Source organism: Elephas maximus, chromosome 6, assembly GCF_024166365.1.
Source record: "Elephas maximus indicus isolate mEleMax1 chromosome 6, mEleMax1 primary haplotype, whole genome shotgun sequence".
In the NCBI taxonomy this organism is placed as follows: Eukaryota; Metazoa; Chordata; class Mammalia; order Proboscidea; family Elephantidae; genus Elephas; species Elephas maximus.
Window position 1 is genome coordinate 134,286,874 of NC_064824.1, and position 27,590 is coordinate 134,314,463.

General features: G+C 42.0%; 1 protein-coding gene across 2 annotated transcripts in view; it reads left to right on the forward strand.

Annotated features, from left to right (window-relative positions):
- DIS3L2 (DIS3 like 3'-5' exoribonuclease 2) overlaps positions 1 to 27,590 on the forward strand; it is a 386,635-nt gene that overhangs the window by 64,336 nt on the left and 294,709 nt on the right. For both annotated transcript variants that reach the window (XM_049888455.1, XM_049888454.1), the window contains exons 4-5: positions 4,390 to 4,443; positions 12,051 to 12,152. In XM_049888455.1, coding sequence (XP_049744412.1) covers positions 4,390 to 4,443; positions 12,051 to 12,152 — 156 coding nt within the window. The remainder of the gene's footprint in view (positions 1 to 4,389; positions 4,444 to 12,050; positions 12,153 to 27,590) is intronic.

Sequence of the window (27,590 nt, forward strand, 5' to 3'; positions counted from 1 at the left end):
AGTGAGAAAGCAGACTTTCCAGGAGTATGTGGTAGGAGGGGAGGTAGTACTGGGTACCCATTTGAAGATGCAAGCACTAATGACTAAAGGGGCCAGGCGGGTGACACAAGTGAGTGATGAGGCTCCAGTAGCCACTGTGGCAAACAGAGAGGCAGCCCACAGAGGTTTACAAGCATGGGCTCTGGAGCCAGACTGCCCAGGCTGAATGTGGTGTGAAACTGGGCAATTTACATAACCTTTTCATAGCTGTTTCCTCCTGTATAAAAAGAGGATAATACTTACCTCATAGAGTTGTTTTGAGGGTTAAATTAGTAAATAGATATGAAGCTCTTAAAACTGTATGGCATATAGTATACCGATATAAGCGTTAAGGAGCCTGGGTGGCGCAGTGGTTGAGAACTTGGCTGTAAACCAAAAGGTCAGCAGTTCAAATCCACCAGCTGCTCCTTGGAAACCACATGGGGCAGTCCTACCCTGTCCTATAATATCAATTTGAGTCGGAATCGACTCGACAGCAATGGATATATAAGTGTTAGTTGCTGTTGTTTTTATTACTGTAAGGGGGCATCTGTTATAGCTCAGGGGATTGCTGTCGTGTGGAGGTAGTTGTCCACTGTTACTAGACCTTCAGATGTTTCAAGAAAATCTGGAAAAGACATATTTCTTATATGTGAAATTCCTCAATTTTAAGCATTCTAAAAAAAAAAATTCTGTATGCCAAATAAGACATATTTATGATTCCTAAGTTAAACTAATTAACTAGCCCAACTGTATTTTATTTTTTACGGTAACACTCAGCTCCTTGGGTATAGGCAGGGAGCAGGCAGGTCTGCTGAGAATGGGGTTTTTCTGGTTGAGTGTTAGAGGAAGGGTGGACCCAAAGCTCAGGGTTGACAGACCCTGGCAGCGAAGTAGCTGAGGAAGGAAGTAAACCTATATAGCGGGAGGATGATGAATGGCAAAAATGTGGTCAGGTCAGTGAGTTGAAGGTCTTAGTGAGGTTGAGGAATTGTTGAGGTGGGCTTTCTACCTTAAATAATCTGGAAGGGTAGAGGATTGTGGTCAGAAAGTGTGACACTTACTTTTTTGTCTTTGGATGTGGCATAGTTAGCAGGAAACCCTGGTGGTGTAGTGGTTAAGTGCTACTGCTGTTAACCAAAGGGTCGGAAGTTCAGATCCTCCAGACACTTCTTGGAAACTCTATGGGGCAGTTTTACTCTGTCCTATAGGGTTGCTAATGAGTTGGAATTGACTCAACGGCACTGGGTCTGGTTTGGTTTTGGCATAGTTAGCAATGATGAGAAAATACAGGTTGTAACATGGGAGATGGCAGCCGGGGTGAGTGGAGGAACAGGTGGCTAGTGTGACAGGCTAGGGTTGCCTGGATCATCATTATGGATGTGAAGTCCCAAAGTGATTACAGGAGTGGGGGCAGAGAGGAAGAGAGTGAACTGCGAGTCAAAACATGAGTGAATTAGGGATGAAAACAACAAGGGAGGAGTGGCATGTGATAGAGCTAATTACATGAACTTCAGAGGAACTGGGTTTTTGGAAGAGAATGGAGGACAGAAATTATTTTAAAGGAAGGAGGAGGAAATATTCTTTCCTCTGGTCCCTGAGATATGTGGGACATGAGAGAGGAAACAGCTCCCTTTGAGAGTCCTTCAACGGAAGTGATAACATCCAGGGACAGCCAGCTTTCGATTAAGGCAAAGAGTCACAGGCGCATTCAGAGAGGAGGCTGAGGTTTAGGAGCCTCACCAGTCAAGCTCCAGGCTTAGGAAAAGGCTTGGGAGGAAGATGAGAGGTGGCAGAGTGGATCAGATTAGGGGGCGGTCATAGAAATGTGGAGATGAAAGTCCTGGACTTCTCTTGGAAGTCTCTTTGAGTTAATAGACCATTTCTTGTCTCGCTTTACTCACAGTTTCGCCCTCCAGGCTGTAGGAATGACTCTGGTCTGCTATGGAATGGCACTGGAGTTTCTTCTTCCTTAGCACGACCTGTACTCTTTCAAGTGGTCTGTCCCTGAGGTCCGGTTCTTAATAATTACGCTCTAGTCAAATTTACAAATCTTATTACTGAACAAGTCTTCCTCTGTCATTCCCTGTCCGGAAATTTGAGAGAATTCAACTGCTTTCCAAGCAAAATTAATTTAAAGAATATCCAAATCTTGTCAGATACAAGCATAGTGAAATTTTTAAATTTAAAAGATAAAGAATAACCAGTGGAATAGAAGACCTAGAAACAAACCCATGCCATGAATGGTACCCTGGTTTATGACAAAAGTGGCATGTAAGATCTGTGGGAAAAAGAAGGAACTGGAAAAAAATCATCATCCATATGGAAAAAGATGAATTTGGATCTCTGTATCACAAATATGGAGCTCTGGTGGCACAGTGGTTAAGAGCTTGGCTGCTAACCGAAAGGTCAGCAGTTCGAATCCACCAGCTGTTCCTTGGACACCCTCGGGGGCAGTTCTCCTCTGTCCTCTGGGGTCGCTATGAGTCAGAATCGAGTTGATGGCAGTGGGTTATTACAAACATGCAGAAGTCAACTTCAGAAGGGTTATGGTCTTAAGTGTCAGAGGCAAAACTTTAAAACTCTTAGCAGAAAATATAAGTAAATACCTTTTAGACTTTGGGATAAGAACAGGATCTTTAAACAAGACACACAAAACACTGACTATAAAAGATTGATTAAAAAAGACTATTATTACTACAAACTTTTGCTTATCAAAAGATACCTTAAAGAAATTTAAAAGACAGGTGACAAACCGGGAGAAGATATTTGCAATACACACAACCAACAAAGAATTGGAATCAAGGGCATATAAAGTGCTATATAAATCAATAAGAAGAACAAAACACCACAATAAAACATGAGTGATTAACATGAACAGATATTTCATAGAAGAGAAAATATATGTGGTTAGTATCTACTAAAAAAAAAAAATTTTTTTTTTTTAGTAGATAATACAGGAAAATACCTTCATGAACTTGCACTGGGGAAATTTTTTTTTAAAAAACTGGACCAAAAAGCAGGGACCATGAAAGAAGAGACTGACCAGTTCATCTACATTACTGAGCTTAGTGATTGTTCTCTCTCCCACACTGTCTGTCTCAGGGCCTTTGAACATGGTCAGCACTCCATCAACGTTTGTTAAATTACGGATGGAACAATTGTTTGTAGTAGTCTCTTTAGGGTGTAAGTAGTCCTGGTGGCACAGTGGTTAAGCTCTTGTCTGCTAACCGAAAGGTCGGCGGTTCAGACCTGTTGGCCACTCCGGGGGCGAAAGACCTGGCAATCTGCTCCTGTAGAGGTTACAGCCTAGTAAACCCTATGGGACAGTTCTGCTCTGTCCTACAGGGTTGCTGTGAGTCAGAATCAACTCAATAGCAATGGATTTGGTTTCATGTTTTTTATTTAGAGTGTTAATATTATTTACTGTTGCATGGGAGTTTGTCATTTAAGCATGTTGGACCTGTGAAAGAAAGAAGGATTTTCTGCTTCATTTTATGCCCTCACCTGTTACCATTAATTAGGTATTTTTGAATCTGTCAGCGTATTTGGGGGAAATGTTATTTACAACATTTCTCAAGATATCCTTTGAGTCTGGAAAACCACTGCCTCCATCATGTGTTCCAGTGGCCTGTGGAATGCAGCTGGAACCTGAGGAGGGTCCCAGCTTTGTAAAGAGCCTAAAATACTGAACTGCTATGGCAACGGCCCCCACCTGCAGCCCTGTGCATAAATAGAAGCAGGTACTGATTTGGGGCTGGAATAACATAAAGTTGAAGGCCGACTGGGTGGCCTGGCTGTTGGAGCCAGGATTCCCATTTACATTAAGAGCCGTTTCTGCACCACTTTGAATTACTGACTCGTTTAGGTCTGCAGAGGGGCTGGAGTAAAAAATCTGTATCCAGTCCCTCACCAACCTGTACCCCTGAAAATCATCAGAGAAAGAAGCAGTGTGGAAAGGTCTTGGAACGTGATGAATGGAAAAAGGCCCTTATCAAGTGAGACATAATCCCCAGATAACCTTGCTCTTAAAGTGAAGATTTAAGTTTGGAGACTAATCTGTATCGCCACCTACAAGCCCAGGTGTTCTGACTTTCCTAGCTTCACGCCAAGCTCTGTTGCTTCTCACCTGGCTGCTCACAGCATGATGCCATATGAGCACCAGCATAAACGATGGCTCACACATTTGCCAGCGTATCTGTGCAGACTTGTGAACCATTCTCTTACATCTAACTTGTTTCCTAGATTGAACTGTTTAATTAAAAACATTTTTTTATTGAAGAATAACATGCATGTGGAAAAATCATAAATATATAAAAAAAATATATATAGCTAGATAAATTTTCACAAATCATATTTTTTCTTTTATAGGGTATATTGAGAATTAATCCAAAGAAGTTTCATGAAGCCTTCATCCCTTCCCCGGTAAGTTCAATAACTTTATAATAAACTTAATGTCACACTTAATTTTTTAGATGTGCTCTGAGACTGAAATCATATATTCTGACTAAAAAGCAGAGTAGTAAAACAAAATTGAGGACGGGCACGGATTTGTTTCAAATTTAAATAAACAACATTTGCCTTTGGTTGACAACCCCTTCTGCCAGTCTTAAAATCACACTGAAAATGAAAGGGGTGGCAGTTGTTCCTGGACGGCAGAGAGCAGCTGGACCCAGGCAGACACCCACCCGTTCATGTAACTGGATGCCCTTGGTTTATAGCTTTAAAGGATTTATGGGTTTTTCCACTGATTTAAGTTAATCTTTCCTAAACAAATACGCTATCTACTTTCGATCTACTGCATGAGCTAATCTGCAAATTTCTCCAAAAATAACGTGTCATGCCTTTTTTTTTTTGGTCAGAGTTTCTCACTTCATTTTGTGCAGGTGATAGGACTTTGTACAGGGCTCTTTGCCACTGGACCTTTATACCCCTTTCCTACACGCAGTGTTTAAGAGCCTCTCTCCAGTTAGGCAAGTTCGCTCTGATACTGGGTTAGCAGCAGGTCTCTGGAAAAACTCAATAATATTGCTTTTGTGAAGCTACGAGAACAATATCATTAAATTCCTGACGGAACTTTTCCAGTACTCCGTAACTAGAATAGCCGTAGAATCATAGGTTTTTCACAGTAGACGAGATAAAGTTCTTATAGATGAGGAAATACATGTATTTCAGTAAACATATGGGGTGAGGGAGTGACAAGTTTAGTGTGAGTTTAAAGTTTGGTTTTTTACTACTGAGCTTTAGAATAGGTCTTACAGTTTTTTGTAATAGTAATACCTTTACTTCATAGGTGCTATTATTATTACAAAAACTGTAAGACTTGTTCTCAAGCTCAGTTTAGTCCTTTGCTCCCTAGCCTTCCAGAAGCCAAGGAATTCAAGTTCCAGTCTTACCCGGTGGATTAGGTAAAAGTATCAGTGACACGTCACATTATTTCCTCCGAGTCATATTCTGTTTCTGTGACGGACATGACATATCTGCCATCCCTGGTTGTTTTGGGGGTTGTAGGACTTGAGGTTCAGCTTTGAGGTAGGAACGTTGCTGCAGAAGCAGCTCAGTCATACAGTGGAAGTGCATTTTACATGGGCGTTGGATTCCAGAGCGTGCACACAGGTAGAAATGACATACAGTAATCATAAAATTGACCCCTGCAGATCTTAGGGAGACGCCGTGTTGGAGACTGATAGGCCGGCTCTCAGTAAGTCCAGCATAACCACCCTTTCCTTCACATTAGAAAGAACCACTTGCTTTCTGCAGTGACAAGCCAGGTGATGGAGGAGCTGGTTTATAGTAGGTACCCAGATGCGTGAAAGTCAGGTACTTCTGAGCATCACTGTCACTCAGTGCAGCCGAAGCTCATCCTTGAGAAGCACCTGGGAACCAGGTGGCCTTTGGACCGCCCATCTCCTCTGCACTCTGAGGCTTGCTTGCACTGAATGGAATGATAAGGGGAAAGACAGCATTCTGGAGATTTTACTGCTTGCTATCTCTCCTTCCTGGGGACACAGTATTCAATTTTCCTAAAGCAAATCCCTGTTAGCAGGCCAGCTCCTAACATGTGTGGGGTCTGGGATGAAAGTGCAAATGGAGACTTACATGCTTTATACCAAAACATTTAAGAGTTGTAAATCAAACTAACAAACCGTTAAATAAAACTGTATTTCTGGCACGTCCTATTTGAAAATTTTTTAGACAGTTGTGATTTTAGTATTGGCTTATTTCTATACTTCTTTTTCATTTTTCTGCTAGTCCCTGATGGAGTAGTAATATCGTCTCGGAGGGAGAAAAAATATTAAACAATTCACATTTAGGAAATTAAGAACAGACTGTAAAAGCTACTGTCTATTAAGGCCTAACTGCAAGTGAACCTAGATACTCTAGTTTTGGATACCAGAATAATCCTGCATTCTAGTTTGGTGAGGTTTTTTGAGGCAGGCTTCAATTTTCAGAAGCATTATAGAAAGCAGTTGAAGAGGGAAATAGTACCCATACCGTACCCGTTGCCATCGAGTCGATTCCGACTCATAGCAACCCTATAGGACAGAGTAGAACTGCTCCATAGAGTTTCCAAGGAGCACCTGGTGGATTTGAACTGCTGACCTCTTGGTTAGCAGCCGGTAGCACTTAACCACTATGCCACCAGGGTTTCCGAGGGAGATAGTAGAGGCAGTGAATTATATGCAAATAAATCCCATAACCCACAGTGTTCTGGGTTTTGGGGTATACTTAGCTTATTTCCATGTCAAGTATGAACTTGTATGAACTGGACAAATGCCCACAGCTAGGCTAAGAGGTAGAGTGCGAGAACCAGGGCCAGAATGTTAACCTGTACACTGCTTGCTGTTGTGTGCCATCAGGTCAATTTGGATGCATAGCGACCCTATAGGACAGAGCAGAACTGCTCTCTAGGATGTTCTAGGGTGTCATCTCTACACAAGCAGAGCACCAGGTGTAAAATAGTGGGAGTAATAGTAATAGCAGTATCAGGAGTAACGTCAGCGTCTGAACCTGTCCAACTTCAGGGGGGATAATGACCAGGTCAGGCATACGTCCACTCTCCAGGCTTTTTACCAATTCTGACACCATCTGTCACTCTCTACTTCTCTCTGAGTTCGACAATCCATTGCAGTGGCCACACAGAACTCACAGACCATATTTACAGTTAAGTGGTTCATTAAGGAATAGGGTACAACTCAGGATTAGGGTCAACAGGCTACAACTCAGAATCAGGATCAGGAAGCATGTAGGTAGAGTCTCTCTTCTTCAGGGCAGGACAGCTCTCTCAGCTCCTCTCAGTCCCTTGAGGACACAGGCTCCTCCTCCTCTTGACTCTGCCATCTGTTGCCACCAGCTCTGCTGCTGCACCCCTTCTGGGCCTGTTGCTGTCTTCAGTGTTACAGCCCTTGATCAGTGATAGAGCTCTTTTAGGAGGTTTCTTGCTTCTTCTCTCTCTCTCTCTCTGCTTCTTTCTCCTTTCTTCCTGCTTCTTTCTGTCTGTCTCACCTGTGTTGGACTGGCTACACACATACACACGCACACACGCACATGCACACGCACGCACACCTCCTTGTCAATTTCCAGGCATGGCCCCTCTCAGCGTGGGCCACAAACTGACCAATCCTCTCTCAGTAGGCCATAGACACTTCACTTGAATAGTGGGTGTGACTGGGCTACAACTCACCTCATGTGCATAGTCTATTGACCAGTTCCTGCCAGGTGCATACCATTACATTAACAGGGCAGGCTGCAGCCCAGGGCCAAACAAAAGTATCAAAATCAAGTTTTTCACAGCTTACCCAGGAAATGTCAATCAACCTGGACAAAAGTAACAAACCTTCCTGGATAGAAACCTAGGACAAAAGTAACACCTCAGGGTTTAGAGGAAAAGTCTCTCAAGCTGTTTTTCCAAAGAACCAAGGCAAAAGGCCACATAAAGGAGCTCATTTCACTACAGCAGGTCTTTCTGCCACAGTGCCGCTGGTGGCTTCCAATTGCTATCCTTTCAGTTAGCAGCTAAGGGCTTAACCATTGTGATACCAGGGCCCCTTATATGCTGCTGAGGTAAGGAGAATAAAGACAGGAATGGAGTTTAAAGAAGATAGCCTCTACTCTGACAACAGGAAACAGAAAAGTTTCTACGTAGAAAAGAGAGTTGTCAAGATACATTTTTATCCTATTTAGAGATAGGATAAAGAGGAGAAATTGGACCAGATGTAAAATGAAGGGGTGGATTAAATATTGTCTAATGGTGGCTCAGTGGTTAGGAGCTTGGCTGTTAACCAAAGGTTGGCAGTTTGAATCCACCAGCTGCTCCTTGGAAACCTTATAGGGAAGCTCTACTCTGTCCTGTAGGGTCATGAAGAGTAACAGTTTACTCAATGGCAATGGTTTTTTTTTTTTTTTTTTTTAATATACCCCACAACTCTAAAGTTATAAAGTTTTTGGAGAGATCAAATTGGAGATTTGATTGCATTACTTAGATTTGCTCTTACTGACTCTAAAAATTATTGTGAATTTATATAATACCATTTGCTCTATTAGAATATCTACATAAATCAACAGGCTAAGAAAGTGAATTGATCGTCGATTATAAACTGATACCTTGTTTTGGAGGGAAACTTGACTTTGGTTCATTATAATTCTACTCATAGAAAGCAGATTTTAACTTACTACAACAAACCCAAAATACATGGGGTAAGTCACTTGTCTATGTACCTGCCAGTCTCTTAGTTCTCAGTGAAAGTAAAGTACAGAGTTAGAATAAAACTGTATGACTTTCAAGCAAACCAAGATAAACTGATATTATTGAGATACCTTTGTATCCTGTTTAGGGGTAGGATTAAGAGGAGAAATTGGGCCAGCTGTAAAAACCCTGCTTTTAGAAAAAGCCGTTTCCATTCTAAATGGTGTTGGTTTAAGGTCTCTGGGTGGCACAAGTGGTTTGCAGTTGACTCCTAATTGAAAGATTGGTGGTTCGAATCTACCCAGCGGCACTACAGAAGAAAGGCCGGGCAGTCCACTTCTCTAAACTCGGACATTGACGACTCCGTGGAGTGCAGTGCTACTCTCACACACATGAGGTCACCGTGAGTTGGAAGCGACTCGATGGCAGTGGATTTGTTTTGTTATTTAAGAAGCTCTGTAACTTTTTCGTGCATCTTGTCATGGGAGGCTCCCTTTGCACAGCTGTGGAATTTATTTCTGGTCCAAGGGGAGTTATTCCGTCTTGGAGATGCTCTGACTGTCATGGCAGCCTTGGTTTATGCCCCCACCCCAAGTGTTCAGTTAGGTTATCCCGAGCTCCCTTTGCATTTCTTCTGAGGTTGTTCATCGTCTATTATCATTTTCCCCTTCTTTCTGATGGCTAGAGCAAGTTCTCTGACATCCAAATAAAGAGCTGAACTCTTTGACCTTAAAAAAATAGTTAAGAGCAATGACTCAAACTTTCAATTTTGAGCAGTCCCCAAGGTAGTGTCTCAAAAACGAGAGATTCTGCAATAGATCCAGGCTCCTGACTGAATCGGACACAGTGTCTGTAGATGTAGTTTTGTGTGTTCTCTGTGTTCAACCCAGCCCTGCTTTCTCTGGGTAGGAAGATGACAGTACCGGCATCTGGAATCTGAAATCTCTGAGCTGCCTAAGGGTGCCTGCAGCTGCTTGTGTTTGACCCTTGATAACGGGCTACGGTGACCTCCGGACATCTCTCTTTCATTCCAGGGAAGGCAGAGAGCGCGCTACTTTGTAAGTTGCCGGAGGCAGCGACTGAGGATGCCGTGTGGCAGGCTTCAGTTATTCACTGTGTCCTTACTGGTTGCCTCCTCCTTATTTCTCTGCGAAGAGGTCCGCTGCAGTCATTCTGTCTTTGTGGCTAATACGGTAGCTGCTCGACCGGGACAGGGTGGAGTCGGGCTTGGCAGAGTGTGCCCGCCAAAGCTGCCAGCTCTGGGCTAGATTGGAAACCGAACAGAAAGACTGTTCTAAAAGATCACTAATGGTTTGTAATTGGAAACTATAAAAAGTGCTGAGCGACTCAAATTCCAAGTTTCTTTTTTTTTTTTTTGGTTGGTGAGTTTGGACTGCTAATTTTAACTGTAAAATTTTGCAGTGATCACCTGCAGTCTGTTGAGTGGTAACTCTTATCTGTATTGAGTGTCTTTATTAGAAAATTTTGAGTGGTGGTCTTCCAAACTTTTGCTATCACCTCTTTTACTTCTCTCCTGTCCCCTGAAAAGGAGCACCAGGTTTAAACTTTCAGAAGGATAAAAACATAAGAACACAGTTTTATATGTTTGTTGATGAAACCTTTTTTAAATGTTTAATTTTTTCATGGAACCTGACTGCCAAAGGTGTGCTTTTCCTTAAGTATGCTTTTTATGTAAGTGATTTTGCAAAGTGATTTAGCTTAGTAGGAAAATCCTGGCACCTAAGTAAGTTTAGAAATTGATACTGAAGGATAAATTGATACTTAAAGGCTAATAAGTGGTTTTCCTTTTTGTTTAGACTTTGCAGTCCCCACCTTCTCTCTTAAGCTTAAGTTAGTTTTTAAACAAACCCACTGCCTTTGAGTCGATTCCAACTCATAGAGACCCTATAGGACAGAGTAGAACTGCCCCATGGGGTTTCCAAGGAGTCGCTGGTGGATTCGAACTGCCCACCTTTTAGTTAGCAGCCAAATGCTTAGCCACTGTGCCACCAGAGGTCCAAGTTAGTCTTAAAAAAAAGGACTCTAGAATTTACTTCTTCATCTGTGACCTCTCTGGTCTCTCTTTACTGGTTCACATTCTTATGTGTTTTTTCAAACGCCGATCTCTCCGCATGGAATACCTGCTCCTCCAAATCCAGACCTCCTCTGCCCCTGAGTGCTGCTGGTGCTGGAGGCGTTTCCTCATCACAGAACAGAGATCACCTCAGCAGATGCTTGGTCTTTCTGCTAAATCGTCATTAAAAGGAGACGGTTAAGAACAACTAGTCTGAAACTCACATCACAAATTTTGGTGCGTGTTTTTCAGTATTTAGTTGATTTATGGAGCCCTGGTGGCGCAGTGGTTAAGAGCTTGGCTGCTCACCAAAAGGTCAGCAGTTCGAATCCACCAGCTGTTCCTTGGAAACCCTCTGGGGCAGTTCTACTCTGTCCTATAGGATCATAATGGATTTTTTTTGTAGTTGATTCATATTTTACAACGCTATATAGCAGGTTGACTTGTTTACTTAATTACCCAGGAGGACATTTCACAATTGGTTGATTCTGTGGGGGTACTGGAGAGCTACACTGTTTAAAGCAGGTTGTTTCTGCGTGTGTGATGGAGAATAGAGTCGTCTATGGGCCTTGCTGTTCACCACGCCCCTAGCCAGTGAGAGGGGTGGAGCAGGATAACGCTTTATGGATCTTACGTTAGGCCCCTTTCCTTTCCTTCCTTGTCTTCTACTTAGAGGTCTCCAGAAAAACAACCAAATTTTGTTCTGTTGCTATTTCCTGGGGAGAGTATGATTTTGCTGGTGTCCTTCCAGAGAACCCAAAGCCTAGGGCCAGTGGCTCTTCCTGCCCTCAGCTGGTTTCTTGGGGGATTATATGTTATTGTTTTGTTCCTCTTCAGTTTTCTGGTAAACCTTCATTCTTTTACCCTCTTTTGATACTTAAAAAAAAAAAAAAAACATTATTTAGAGAGAAAAGGTATCATCATGTTTTATGTAAAAAAAAAAAAAGATTACCTAAGGATAAATATAATTTTCTTTCATTTCAGTTATGAAAGCATACAATTTCAGTTTTTTGCCTTTGTTTTGTTTGGCCTGCCTAAAGTAGATCTGCTTATTTGGTGATTTTCTAGTAGTTTGCTACTGGCTTTAATGCGTTCATCGCTGTTCACCATTTATATTTGTTCCAAGAGATCGCGTTCCCTTTAGGTATGTTTGGGGCTATATACTTATGTTACTGTTATGACACTGGACAGATTGTAGAATTTTTAAAACCAAGGAAGTAATTTTGGTTCCAAGCCTTGGTAAACTGACGATTATTTCTCTCTCCTACTTAGGATGGTGATCGAGATATTTTTATCGATGGCGTTGTTGCTCGTAATCGAGCCCTGAATGGGGATCTGGTGGTGGTCAGACTGCTTCCTGAGGAGCAGTGGAAGGTGAGTTAAACTGTCCTTTCCGAATTACAGGCTTCTCAGGGCCTCTTACCTTGCGGGGGTGCATCAGTGAGGCATCACACACTGAACCAGTCTTGGACTCGCAAGGCCCTGTGGGACAGTTGTATGTGGTCTCAGATGCAGCCATTGAATGCTCGGGACTTGGAGGCGTCTGCTGGGCAGACTTTTGGGTTGTTCTCCCTGCTGTATCCCCTGTCATCTGCCTTGCTTGTCACATGCCTTGCGACTGTTTTCTGGTATTCTTTAGGATAGAAGGAAAGCCTTCAGGGCACATGCAAACTTGGTATGTTTTATTTTCCCACATCTTAAGCCACCAGCAGAACTGGAAGGACAAAGCCATGGAACGGTGACAATCTCCACACATTTCTGCCACCTTGACTTGAAAACGCAGTCTAGTTCTGTAAGGTGCATTTGGTGATCCAGCTTCCCTTGGCAGACAAAAATAGTCTCCGTGTGCGTTTAATAAAATACGGGTGTGGTGGCAGGAGAAAATGTTTTTAATATAAGGAAGTTCTGGGTTTCAGACTCCATTTATGTGTCTCAATTGCAAAAGAAGATGTGGTTTCAGTTCTGACTATTATTTTAATTTAAACAACAATCAGGGTTAGGTGTTGGAATGATTCATGTTAATGACTGAATTGTCCTGTAGAGCTGGAAGTCTGATGTGCTGAATTCCTGGGTTTCTGGAGCTAGTTAAGCAGATAAGAGTTTGCAGAAATAGGTAACATTCCCACAGTCGATACGCTTAGGCCTCAAAGACACACTTTGTATTTATTTTTCTATTTTACAGTTAATATCTAAAAGCAGAAGAGGTGAAGGGCCGGATAAGCCTTGTCTTTGGTTTTAAGTGGTGTCCTCCTGGAGCTCCCTTGCTGTTAATTCTGAAAAGACTTTGAGGTTGCTTGGTGGGTGCTTGTAGGATCAGCTGTGGTCCCTAAGCAGTGTTGTGAAGGCCAGTTACAAGGTGTTCCAGGTTACCACTGTCTTACAGGTTAACTCAGCCAGCCTGAGTCAGGACAGAGCACAGGAGCCCAGGATGCAAAGGACTAGTAGCTTCACGTGAGCTTCTATCCTGACTCAGGTGGTGAAGGCTCATACGTAATGTCCCCTATCCTGTGGATTTAGGGTCAGTGATTGCTGGGCTGGTGAGATCATAGCCCAGGGGCAGAATTCCCCAGTAACCCATGGCTCACCATCTCCTGAAGCTCTCTGGGTCTTTGCCTCCTGTAATTCCTCAGTAGTCAGTGCTCCTAGTTATAACATAGGGCTTCAGGATGTTGGAAGGTGGAGGCAGGACTGGTAATTGGCATAGAGCATCCTGGGTTAGACAGGAACGGTATAGTCCCCTTAGCTTCGTGAATGTATCCTTGTAGCCATTTATTGCAGCTTAGAAGGGAAGCCACGTGCCAGTAGCAGACATTTTGGGTTATCAGTTGCAAATGACTGTAAGCCTCAGCTGTTAGAGCCAGATCCTTGGGACTGCATGGCCTTTATCAATATTTATTTAACAAGTATTTATTGAACATCTACTATGTGTCGGGCACTGTTTTGGGTACATATATGGCAGTAAATGGAAACCTTGCCGGCGTAGTGGTTAAGTGCTATGGCTGCTAACCAAAGGTTGGCTAGTTCAGATCTATCAGGCACTCTTTGGAAACTCTATGAGGCAGTTTTACTCTGTCCTGTAGGGTCGCTATGAGTCGAAATCGACTTGACGGCAACAGATTTGGTTCTTTGGTTTTTTTATGGCAGTAAGCAAAACAGACAGCAGTCTCAGACCTGGTAAGAACATCTGCTCTAATGGTGGAGGGTGATAGAAAATAGACAAATAGGAAAATCTATAGGAAGCTGGAGAATGGTTAAGTGCTATGGAGAAAAATAAAGGGAATGAATCTAGGAATGGCAGAGGTGAGGTGGGGTGCTGTGGAGCTGAAAATTCGAATAGCCAGTCAGGAAACATTTCACTGAGAAAGTTTAATTGGAGCAAATGCCTGTATTCGTTTTCTATTGCTGTGTAACAAATTGCCACAAACTTAATTGTAGTGTATTAGTTTTGTCTCTTGAGCATATTTCCAGTATTTTCCTGACTACAACTTCCTTTCTGCCTTCCTTAAGCCTTGGCTTTTTGTGTATTTGATATCTTCCTCATACTTTGGAATCCATTGACTCTGTGCTTTCAGAATGTAGCTTCTTTTATCTGCATACTTAAAGTAATTAATACAGCCCTTCACTGATGTGTTTTATAGGTATTTGATAGTTAATCTGATAATTCCTTCATATTGAAGACTTATTGAAAAAACACACATTTTTTTCTCAGTTGTTATCATTCAGTACTTAGGTTTCCTTCTCTTTTTCAATCAACGCATATTTGAGAGCCTGCTCCCAAGGACCTTACCTTTTGGGAAGGAAGACCAACAGTAAAGGAGCAAACAAGTAAATCGATAACATCATGCCATGTTAATGTTATGAAGAAACTAAAAAGCAGAGTAAAAGAGTAGAGATTGAAAAGGATTAAGCGCTATTCTAAGTCAAATGGGGAAGGAAGGTCTCTTTGAGAGTATGGCAGTTGAGCAGAGGACCTAATGATGAGAACTCAGCTCTAAGAAGATGTGGTAGAAGATGAGGTTGGAGAGGAAGGCAGGACCAGAGCATGTGGGATCCTGTAGGTGATGGTCATGAGTTTGATTTTATTCCAAGTATGTTGGGAAGCCATTGGAGGGTTTTAAGCCAGTGAGTGTTATGACCTAATTTAGGCTTTAAAAAATCACTCTGGCTGCTGTTTGGAGAATGGACTATAGTGGGGGCAACTGTGTAGTTGGGCTGACCAGTTAGGAAACTTGGACTGGGCTATGGCTGTAACAGTGGAGAAGTCGAGATATATTTTGAAAGTAGAGCTGATAAGACTTGAAGAAGTATTTGAGGAGTAGGGTAAGTGAACAAGGGAAATCAAGAACAACTGTTAAGGTTTTGGTTTAAGCAAAATGGACGAGTATGATGTCATTAATTGAAATGGGGAGTAATGGGAAGAGCATGTTTTCGTTGCAAAATTATTAATTCTCCATGGCCATGTCAAGTTTTAGTTTCTAGACATTTTAGTGGAATTGTCAAAAATACATGGAGACCTAGATGGTTTCACTTATTGGTGAATTCTACCAAACACTTAAGGAAGAAATGATACTGATTTTATGCACACACTTCCAGGAGATGGAAGACGAGGAAACCTTTCCCAACCCATTCTATGAGGTCACCATCGCCTTAATGCCGAAACAAACAAAATGAAACAAAAGGCATTAAGAAAGCTGCTTCTCATTAACATAGATGAAAAAATCCTCAACAGAATATTAGCAAATAGAATCAGCAACATATAAAAAGAATAACACAACATGAGCAAGTGGGACTTATCCCAGGCTGCAGAATTGGCTTAATATTTGAAAATCAACCAAAGTAACTTATCGTATTAACAGACTAAAAAATAAAACCATATGATTGTTTTAATAGATGCAGAAAAACAGTTGACTGAATCCCACAACCATTCATTATGAAAATTCTCAGCAACCTAGGACTAGAAGGGGGCTCCTTCAGCTTGATAGAGAATATCTGGGAGATACTTGTAGCTACCATCCTTTTTAATGGTGAAAGACAGAATGCTTCCCTTCCAAAGTTGGGACTGAGGTAAGGATGTCTACTTTCATCACTTTTATTCAACATTATACTGGAGATGCTAGCAGTAAAATAAGGCAAGGGGAAAAAGCATCCAGATTGTAAAGGAGAAAGTGAATTTGCTTTTGTTCTCACATTATATCATCTTCTATACAGAAATCCTAAGGAATCTACAAAACTACCAGAACTAGTGAGTTTAGCAAGGTTGTAGGACAGAAGGCTGATGTTTAAAAATCTATTACACTTCTAAATACTAGCAATGACAAATTGGGAATTAAAACATTTAAAAAATTTTTTCTTTATTGTGCTTTAGGTGAAAGTTTACAAATCGAGTCAGTCTCTCATACAAAAAGTTATACACACCTTGCTGTGTACTCCTAGCTGCTCTCCTCTTAATGAGACAGCACATTCCTCCTCTCCGCCGTGTATTCCCCGTGTCCATTCAACTAGCCCCTGTTCCTCTCTTCCTTCTCATCTCATCTCCAGAAAGGAGCTGCCCACATATTCTCAAGTGTCTACTTGAGCCACGAAGCTCCCTCCTCACCAGCATCATTGTCTATCTTATAGTTCAGGCCAATCCATGTCTAGAATTGGCTTCAGGAATGGTTCCAATTTTGGGCTATCAAAGGGTCCGGGGACAATGACCATCAGCGTCCCTCTGGTCTCAGTCGGACCATTAAGCCTGGTCTTTTTATGAGAGTTTGAGATCTGCATCCCACTGTTCTCCTGCTCCATCAGGGATTCTCCATTGTGTTCCCTGTCAGGGCAGTGATCGGTGGTAGCTGGGCACCATCTAGTTTTTCTGGTTTCAGGCTGATGTAGTCTCTGGTTTATGTGGCCTTTTCTGTCTCTTGGGCTCATTTTTACCATATGTCTTTGGTGTCCTTCCCTTTTGCTCAAGGTAGGTTGAGATCAACTTATGCATCTTAGATGGCCGCTTGCTAGTGTTTAAGACCCCAGATGCCTCTCACCAAAGTGGGATGCAGAATATTTTCTTAATACATTTTGTTATGCCGGTTGACCTAGATGTCCCCTGCACCCATGGTCCCCAGACCCCCGTCCCTCTACTATGGCCTTCGAAGCATTTGGTCGTATTCAGGAAAAAACATATTTGGAAATATTTATAATAGCATCAAAAATATGAAATACCTAGAGGTAAATTTGGAAAAATATGTGCAAGATGTGTACACTAAAACTATAAAATATTACTGATAGAAATTAAATAAGGCCTCAATAAATATTGAGGAATATTATGTTTATGAGTCAAAAGACTCAAGTATTGTTAAGATGTCAGTTTTTTTCAGATTACACACAGATTCAGCACAATCCCAAACAAAATCCCAGCATTTTTTTTTTTTTTGGTAGAAATTAACAACCCCATTCTAAAATTTATACAGAAATACAAAGGACTTAGAATAGCCGATACAAAAAACAACAAAGTTGGAGGACTTTATGGTGTTGGCATCAAGACAGACGCGCAGATCACTGGAACAGAATAACCCATTGCCATTGAGATGATTCTGACTCAGCGACCCCATAGAACAGAGTAGAACTGCTCCATAGGGTTTCCCTTGTGGCATAGTGGTTAAGTGCTTCGGCTGCTAACAAAAAGGTCGGCAGTACGAATCCACCAGGTGCTCCTTAGAAACTCTATGAGACAGTTCTGCTCTGTCCTATAGGGTCACTATGAGTTGGAATCAACTCAACAGCAACAGGTTTCCAAGAAGTGCCTGGTGGATTTGAACTGCCGACCTTTTGATTAGCAGCAGTAGGTCTTAACCACTACACCACCAAGGTTTCCCTGGAACAGAATAGGAACCCAGAAATAGACCCACATGTATGATTAATCGATTTTCTACGAAGGTGCTGAGGTAATTCAGTGGGGGAAAGAAAATTTTTTCAACAAATAAGCCGGAACAATTGAGTAGCCGAATGAAAAATAACAAACCTAGATCCTTACCTCATACCATACACAGAAATCAACTTGCAGTGGATCATAGATCTAAACGTTTGTATAAAAAGTATCAACTTTTTAGAGAAAATTTTATGGCCTTTAGATTTGGCAAAGGTTTCTTAAATATAACGTAATCATGAAAAGTAAAAGAAAATACCAGTAAATTAGAATTTTGTCAAAATCATAAAGTTTTGCTTTTTAGAAGGCGCTGTTACAAAAATGAAAAGACAAGCCACTGACTGGGAGAAAATATTTGAAAAACACCTATCTGACCAAGGACTCTTACCTAGAATATATAAGGAATTCCTAACTCATTAATAAGAATATAAACAACCCAATTAAATGCATTAAAATCTGGATACTTCACTAATGAGAATATATGGATGGCAAATAAATACATGAAAAAGTACTCAACATAATTAGTCATTAAGGAAATGCAAAATTAAAAGCACAGGATACCACCACAAACCTACTAGAATGGCTAAGTTTAAAAAGACTGACCATAACCAGTGTTGGCAAGATAGGGAGCAACTAGAGCTCTCGTACTCTGTTGGTGGGAATATTAAATGGTACAGTCACTTGGGAAAACAGTTTGGTAGCTTCTTAAAAAGTTACACACGCACTTATCATATGACTCAGACATCCCATTCCTACGTGTTTACTGGAGAGAAGTGAAAGCATTTGTCACACACAGACTTTTACATGAATGGTCATAGCAGCTTTATTTGTAACAGCCTGGAATGGAAGTTACCCCCCAAATACCCACCACCAAGTGAATGGATAAACCGATCGTGGTACATGCATACAATGGACCTTTTAACTCAGCATTAAAAATGAGTGAACAATCGATACATGCAACAACATGGATGAATTTCAAAATAATTATGATGGGTGAAAGAAGCCAGACAAAATCAGGTGGGCAGAGGGAGATAGAGGGCTAGGGAGACCAGCTGGTATTCACGAGTCTGGAGAGAGGCTGGTATTCATTTGGGAGGTTTGCAGAGCAAAGCTGAGAACTGCTAAGTTTCCTGTCTTTGAGAAAGATGGGTATATCTGAGGATACTTTTTCAGAGCTACGGCCAGTTCTGTCAACTAGTACTTGTCGGTCTTAATCTGAAAATGATTCACTTGGGGATTTTGTTAAGATGCAAATTCTAACTCAGTAGGCCTGAGGTGGAACCTGATACTCTCCCTTTCTAATAGCTCAACCACACTTTGAATGAGGAGACTGTAGACTGACTCCAAGCTGGCCAGGCCCTGTCTCTAGGACCCTGTATTGGGGATCTGGTTGGCAGGCAGACAGTTGAGCTGCAATGTGGGCCTTCACTGTGATGTTGGGCCATGAAGTCCCCCTAAAAGACTGGATTCTGGGCCCTCTCTTTATTGATGATATCATCTTGAGAAAGGATTGGCATGTATACAGAGAAGGGCCCAGACTGGTAAGGAAGACCTTATCCTCTGAGAAGCTGGGGGTGGGGGGGGGGGGGGAGTGTGGGGGAGGTGTCAGAAGGGCAGCCTTGGTGCATGGGGTTGGGGGGCGGGGGGCTCTTCAGCAGTCAGATCTGGAATGTAGAGGATGGCCTGGGTCTCCTTGTTCCTCCTGTGTCTGGAGCCCCTGCAGCTTGCACAGTGGCTGCCTGGCAGTTACTGTTTATATGAAAGTTGGCCCCATTAGGTAGGTTTCTCAGGCCTCATTAGTTAGAGTATTTCGCAGCTTCCCATTCGGGAGAGGGGAGCTCTGCTGGCTGTAACCCACCTGTGACAGTTGTTGGTGACAGGGTCAGACTAGGGAGAAGAGAGTATTCAGACTGTCATCAAAAATCCCTGACATGTAGAATATAAACATCTCGAAGCATACTGGCCAATTGTCCTACAGGTTTGTTAGCACAAAAGCATATTGTTATCCCCGGAATCTGTAGTCAGTGGTGTGAGCAAATGGGAATTAATTGGATTATTCATCTTTGCTCCTTTATGCTTGTTGTGCTCACTCCTCTTGGGTATGTAAACTACAAGGCCTTTGGGGTTTTAGGAAAAAACAACTGTTCTTTTAGTTATATTAGTAAACAGTCAATTTATTTCACAGCATGTTTTTTGGCAAAACAGATAGCTGTAAAAGCATCAAGCTGTGAGGCAATAATAAAAAATAATTTGCTCTTATATAACAATTTTAATTCCAGGATTCTTCCAAGTTTCTAGTGTACGTATATTTTATAGCAGACATCTACTGAAGTACGGCTGAGGGTCAAATGACAGTTTCTTCACTTTGCTGATCGGGAAATTAAGGCCTGAGAGAGTAGGGGGCTTATTTGGTGACTCAGAGTTTTTGGCAGAGCCGGGGGTAGAGTCCAGATCTCTTTGACTTTTAGCTTAATGCTCTTTTCATGTGTTTTTTTTCCGAATAAGTGTGTATACGTATTTTTCTAGGCTGAGGGTCTGTGGTTTTCCTCAGATTGTCAAAGGGGGCCATGTGCCCCAAATGGTTAGGAACCGCTGATCTTGATGCCTCTGCCCGGAGCAGGAGTGCGTTCGATGCCTTCTCCTCCTCTACCCATCTTACCTGTGTGGATCCTGGATATACCAACTAGAGTAGGTCACAGGCTAGTTGGAAAGGCGATGGAAACAATTAAGGAACGTTTACAGGATGGAAAAAGAAATACACATTACAATGGGAGCACCCAACTCTGAGAGACTCAGGGGAAGGTCACATTTGAAGTAATGTTTAAAGAATGGGAACAGAGGAGGAGAGAGGTTTTGTTGTGTTTCAGGACAGGAATGATTGGGGCTGAGGATGATGTGGGAGAGAGGATTGTGAATATTTCAATATTCAGGGAGGAACACAGGGAGCAAGGATTTTTCTTCCTGCCACGCCATTGGCTGAGTGTTGCAGCCCCTCTCTTAGCTCTCCTGTTGCTGTTAGCTGCTGTCAAGTCAGCCCCTGACTCATGGCAACCCCATGCACAAGGGGATCGGACTGTTCTGATCTGTAGGGTTTTCTGCCCAAAACTCTGAGTCATCAAACAAGCCCCCCCCACTCTCTCAGGACCTTAATTTCCCATTTGGCAAAGTGAAGAAACTATTATTTGTCCCTCAAACATACTTCATTAGATGTCTGCTATAAAATATAAATTTCTGGAAGTAGATTGCCAGGCCCTTCTTCCTACAGTGTTTTAGTCTGTAAGCTTGGATGAAGCTTGTTCAGCTAGATACTGGCACAAGATGGAAGATTGTGAACTATTCTTAAGCCGTTGACGTACTTTTGAAGAGGCTTGCAAATAGTATTCTGCTTTCTGCTCTATAAATTATTTGCCATTTATTTGATGTTTGTCCGGCCTCTTCTGCTTTTACCTTTTTTTCTTCTCTCTTTTTCTGCATCAAGTTCATCCCCCATAACCATTACCCAACCTTGTTTTTCATCTTTTTGCTAACTATAGTTATTAGCAACCTGCGATATGCAGATGACACAGCCTTGCTTGCTGAAATGAAGAGGACTTGAAGTACCTACTGATGAAGATTAAAGACCACAGCCTTCAGTGTGGATTACACTTCAACATAAAGTAAACAGAAATCCTCACAACTAGACCAACAAGCAACATCATGGTAAATGAAGAAAAGATTGAAGTTGTCAAGGATTTCATTTTACTTGGATCCACAATCAACGCCCATGGAAGCAGCAGTCAAGAAATCAAAAGTCACATTGCATTGGGCAAATCTGCTGCAAAGGACCTCTTTAAAGTGTTAAGGAGCAGAGATGTCACTTTAAGGACTAAGAAGCCCCTGATCCAGGCCACGGTGTTTTCAGTTGCCTCATATGCGTGTGAAAGCTGGACAATGAATGAGGAAGACCAAAGAATTGATGCCTTTGAATTACAGTGTTGGAGAAGAATATTGAATATACCATGGACTGCCAAAAGAATGAACAAATCTGTCTTGAAGAAGTACAGCCAGCATGCTCTTTAGAAGCAAGGATGGCAAGACTTGGTCTTGCATGCTTTGGACATGTTATCAGGAGGAACTGGTCCCTGGAGAAGGACATCATGCTTGGTAAAGTAGAGGGTCAGCGAAAAAGAGGAAGACCCTCAAGGAAATGGACTGACACAGTGGCTGCAACAGTGGGTTGAAGCCGTTGTGAGAATGGTCCAGGACTGAGCAGTGTTTTGTTCTGTTGTACACAGGGTTGCTATGAGTTGAAACTGACTGGATGGCACCTAACAACAACAACAACATAGTGAAGTTTGTCCTATTATTTTCCTTCTTAAAATACTCCAACACAGTCCATTGCAAATAAGCATATATAAACCCTGTGGGTACTGATGATGATAGTTAATTTTTTAGCGTTGGAATCAACTTGATGGCAAACTGTAGTTAGTGCTTCATATCATCCTTTGTTGTTGTTATGTACCATGGGGCTGATACTGACTCGTAGTGACCCTATAGGACAGAGTAGAATTGCCCCATAGGGTCTCCTAGGCTGAAATCTTTATGGGAATGAATCACCAGCTCTATTCTCCCGTGGAGTGTCTGGTAGGTTCAAAACACCAAACTTTCAGTTAGCAGCTAGGTTCTTAAACCATTGTGCCTCTAGGGCTCCTTACATCATCCTTTAGTCTGCTGTTATCTCTTATCCACTTTGCGAATGAGGAAACTGGGGCTTAGTTTAAACATCAGGGAACTTACAACTAAAGAGTGATGGAGTTGGGATTCAGATTCGTGTCTCCTGATTTCATGATCTCATTGGTATTTGTTATTTCAGTGATAACAAGGAGCAAATTATTTGTTCTGTAGATGGATATTGTCAGGTATGATAAAAATCAACATAAACTCAGAAAATAATAGTATATACTTTAGCATTAGGTAATAGCCTAAGTTGCCATCATGGATATGAAGATGACCATATCATTTGAAATGACCAAAGGCCTAGTGTGTACTCTAAGAAAATAAACAAATTAGAAAAAACTAATTAGAATTGTAATGGGTGTGTTTTAGGACTACAGGGGTGTGATGGCACCTCTGGGCATTGTGGAGATGGAATAGGGCTGAATCAGAGCCTTACCAGAGACCCGGTCTAGATTATGGGCCAGATACTAAGAGAGTTGACCAGCTGCAAAGGTCCAGTCAGGGGCCACTGCTCGCTGGACAGCACAGAGTCAAAGGGGTTGCAGACCCAGAAGCCATCCTGACTTGTTGGCAACAGATCCCGGATTTATGGGGCACGTGGCCCAGGTGTTCAGAAGGCAGGTAGGCAGTTGTCATCTCAGGGGCGGGTCTTCTTGGGGCTTTGAAACAGGACTGTAATTCCAGCTCTGGTATTGTGGATCTGGGTAGTGGATAAAGACTAAGCCCTCCCAGGTATGGGGCTTTGTTGTTGCTAGTTGCCAAGTCAGTTTTGACTCATAGTGACCCCGTTGTGCAGAGTAGAACTGTTCTACAGGATTTTCAAGGCTATGACCTTTTGAAAGCAAATTGCCGGCCCTGTTTTCTGAGGCATCTCTGGGTGGGTTCGAACTGCCAGGGTTTCAGCTAGTAGTAGCTAGTCACTTAACCATTTGTGCCACCCAGGGACTCCTAGAGGAGGGGGTAAAGCTGTGTAAATACTGCCTACCTTGCCAATCTGGGGATAGCATGAGCAGCTCAGCCGGTCAATTATAGTGAGCTGCCAGGAGAAAATCAGAGCAAACAAGAGCATGTTGAAATGAGACATAGTCAGGCAAAACAGTATGAAACAGAACCTGCCTTGCTACAGGGTCAGGAATGAATTTCAAGTGAAATTTTTACTCATTAGAACTTAGCTTCTGTGTTCTTTTATCTGATTATTTAAAAACAAAGTAAGACAGACTGGAATCTACTTGATGTATTTATTCCTATTGGGAACGTGCAATGCTAGGGACTCATTCGTTTATCCCGTATTTATTGAGCTCCTGCATTGTACTGAGACGATATGATGGTGTATAAATCAGTCCGGCACTTTGTTAGCTAAGTCTAAATTTCTCTTGGGACAGAATTGTTTCACTTCACTTTCAGCAGAGCAAAATCTATACAAGATTTAAGGAGAGAGGAAAAGCAGGGGCAATTATTCTGTATTTTCTAACAAGGTTCTTGTACAGTACCTAAGAACACTTACTTTTGTGGCAGAGATAGTCATACTTTAGCAGGGGATAATAGAAATACAGATGAGTGTTTTGGAAGAGATTGGCACAGAAAGAAAGAAATAGCTTGAGTTTGGAAGAATAAAGGAAGTGCAGATAGGGGTGACTACTCTTGTTCTAAATTAAATAAAAAAGGAATATCAAAGTGTACATTTAATCCGTGATTTTCAACGGCTGTTCCAAACCTTCTTATGGTCACATGAAATTGGTCTAGTACGGTAAATTGTTTCCTTTGACAACTCACTTTTCCTTCAAGTGATTGTTTTAAAGTTTTGTCTTCCAAGTTCTTCTTTAAATATGCACCCATCACACTAGATTATATTTAATCCAATCTCTTATATAACCACTATCATTTTGGATTGTTCTCAGTTCCTGTGGAATTAGGATTTCTTAGAACTGTTTGGTTTCTTGGCCTGCATGGCAGGCCCAAAAAAGACTTGGAAGGTACTTAATGATGGAGGGCAAGGCCTTTGGCACCTCTGCCCAAAGCAGTATGGTAGGTAAGGTATATCTACTGCCATGATCAGATTTTCCAAAGGTTGTTATATACACAAGCCTATCTTTAACAATCATCTCTTATTCTTCGTTCTTGCCAACTCCGGGATCAAATACTTCAGGTTCTTGCCTGCTTTAAACATGCCCTCAGATCTCTGTAATTCAAATTGAAATGTCTGAAATAAGGAACGTATCATTTAAGAACAGAGTGGCTTATTTGTGCTGGGAAATTCCCAATTAATATTCCAGGATTATGTGCTAGAAAACTAATTCATCCTTCCTTGGACAACTCCATGGAGATGGTTTGATGAAATCCACATTCATTGTAAGGAATGAGCTCATGTAGATAAAGTACTTACAGCAGCGTTGGTGCACTTTAAGTGCTTTGTGAATGTCAGGTATCATACTCTTCTGTTGTAGGTTGGAGTCATAGTTCTGCCAAGATCATGCAATAACCCAAATTTACTATTTCAGGCTCTTGATTTTCCTATTGATAACATTTATTCACAGCAGATACAAAATGTTGACGTCAAGTAGGGTGTCTCAGCATTCATTCCTTTGTGTTGTCTAAAATGCTGAACAATTATAGGCTGGGTAATGCTGTGGACTGATGTGGTTTCTGTCTTGCTCATGCTTCTTGCCCATGCTTCTTGCCCATCAAGATCATCTAGAGCCTTTGCTTTGCGTTATCATTACCCCAGAGCTCAGGCTGGATAGACAGCTCCCATCTGGAGTGTTCCCCTTCTCTGTGGCAGAAGGAAACAGAACCTGGAGAGTCACTTTTAAAATGTCTAGTTCCAGAAGTGACAGTCACTTCTGCTTACAAGTGGCCAGAACTAGTCATTTGGCCGTACCTGGCCACAAGAGGGCCAAGCAGAGCAATCCTACTAAGTGTCTGCAAGTAGGTATAACCAAAAACCAAACCTGTTGCCCTCGAGTCTGTTCCGACTCATAGCGACCCTATAGGCCTGAGTGGAACTGCCCCATAGGGTTTCTAAGGCTGTAATCTTTATGGAAGCAGACTGCTGTATTTTTCTTCTGTGGAGCGGCTAACGGGTTCGAATCTCTGACCTTTCAGTCAGCAGCTGAGCATTTAACTGCTGCACTGCCATTGTTCTGCAAGTAGGAAAAGGAGGATATAGTTGGTGAACTGCACTAATGACTACCGCACTGGACTAATTAGATCCATTATACTTTATATTCCTGACTAGCCATCTGAAAAGTATATGCTGCTGGTGATTAGGGAGATCAGGCACAAGCTTCCACACCGCTTACCACAGATTCATCTGCATGAATGAAAAAATAGTTCAGAAGTACCTGAAAATGATTTAGGTAATCTAAATGATTTTTTAAATGGTCTTAAAGATCACCCATGACCCATAACTGGTCATGGGGATGGCATAGGACTGTGCAGTATTTCATCCCGTTGTCCATGGGGTTGCAGCGAGTCGGGGCCAACTCAATGGCAGCTAACAACAACAAAAAAGATGGCCCTTCGTAATTTTTGCGTTCAAGTACAATGTGTGATACATAGTGACTGTTTGCAGACCTTTGAATCAAATTAACTGTGTAGGGGTCCAGTTTTTGTAAGTGAAAGACAGGAAATAAGAATTAGTAATGATTTAGACATACGCATAACTGTCTTATGAATTTAGACAACCAGGGCAAGGAACATCATGTACAAAGGCGTGGAGTCTTGCGAAAACATGATAGATTTGGAGGACTACAGATATTTTAGTATTTTGAGAGCTACTGTACATACCGCTCATAAGATGGAAGGTGGGAACAGAAAGTGGCAGGAGATGAGGCTGGTAGACAGGGATTCACATCACAAAGTGTCTTCAGACTGTGGAGGGGGTATCGCCGTTAACCGTGTAGGCGCTGGGGAGCCATTGAAGAATTTTGAGGAGGGGAGCCTAGACGCTGACCTCTAGTCCTCACCCCTAAACAGCATGAGAACTGTGCTGGGAAAGATCTTACTCTTTTGAATCCATCTCAGTCATTCAAGCTTGTAGTCGTTGAGACCTTCTGAAAAAGATAAGGGGACTCTATCTCTCTGGGCTCTTAGGAATTAGTTGACTGGATTCTGTGTTTTGTTTTTCAGTTTTCTCTTTAACAATGTATGTGCACATTGAACTTGCAGCCTATTAGAATTCTCAGATGTATATGCCCTATTTTTAGGTCGTTTTTGATCAGGTTAGAAATGGATCTGCGATTAAGGTCTAAATGACATCTTGGAAGCAGGGGAAATTGATTGCCCACTGTATTGTTCTGACGTGCTCTCTCTTCTTACTGCTGCTTGTTCCAGTTTCTCACTCAGCGTCCCCAGGCTCTACCCTCATGCTGTAGATCTGTTGACCTTCACTTGAGCAGCAGATAGCATGAATCAGTGCATATGTAAAATGATCAGAGAGAAGATACGTAGTTCTTCACTCAGTCCTTTTTAAGTGTCAAACCAGGCCCATTTATGTGGCTGGAAAAATTGTCAGGAGTACAAGATGTAGTAGAGGGGGACAGTAGTAGGTCAGTTAGAGGTTAGTGCTCGAGGCAAGAGGCAAAGCTGAGTTCAAAGAGATGAGAGTAAGGCTGCAAACAGGAAGTGAGTTGAGGGTCAGGAACCAAGGAGAGTCCTAATGACTGGAACATGGACCGTGGCAGTGATTGAGATAGATGATTTAGAATCCAGGCTGTCAGCAAGGGAAGGGCCGGTCTACTTGTGCAGTGCTGCATCTAAACCACAGAACATAGAAAATGATCTGAGCAAATATTTCCTCAATTCTCCCAGGGATGGTACTTAATTAGTGCCATCGATGCAAGGGGTAAAAGTTAATTTATTACATGTAATGGATGCCTTAGGGTAAAAAAAAAAAAAAGGGCATGAAGGCTTAATTCTCCTGAGGAGCCCAGGTTGAGAAAGTTAGTCTAGTGGAGTAATATGAGTGGTAAGTGAAGCGACAGAGAGAGTACTAGGTCCTATGGAGCACACAATAGGAATACCCAGCTGGTCTGCAGAGGATCAAAGAATGCTTTCTGGAAGAAATGAAGTCTGAACAGAAAAGTAAGCATTGGCCATGTGAAGGATGAGGGAGAGAAGACTTGATGGGAAGGAGAGCCTCTCCTGTTCTAGATCCTAAAATTGTTTACTGTAGCTGGAGTAGAGATTGTAAA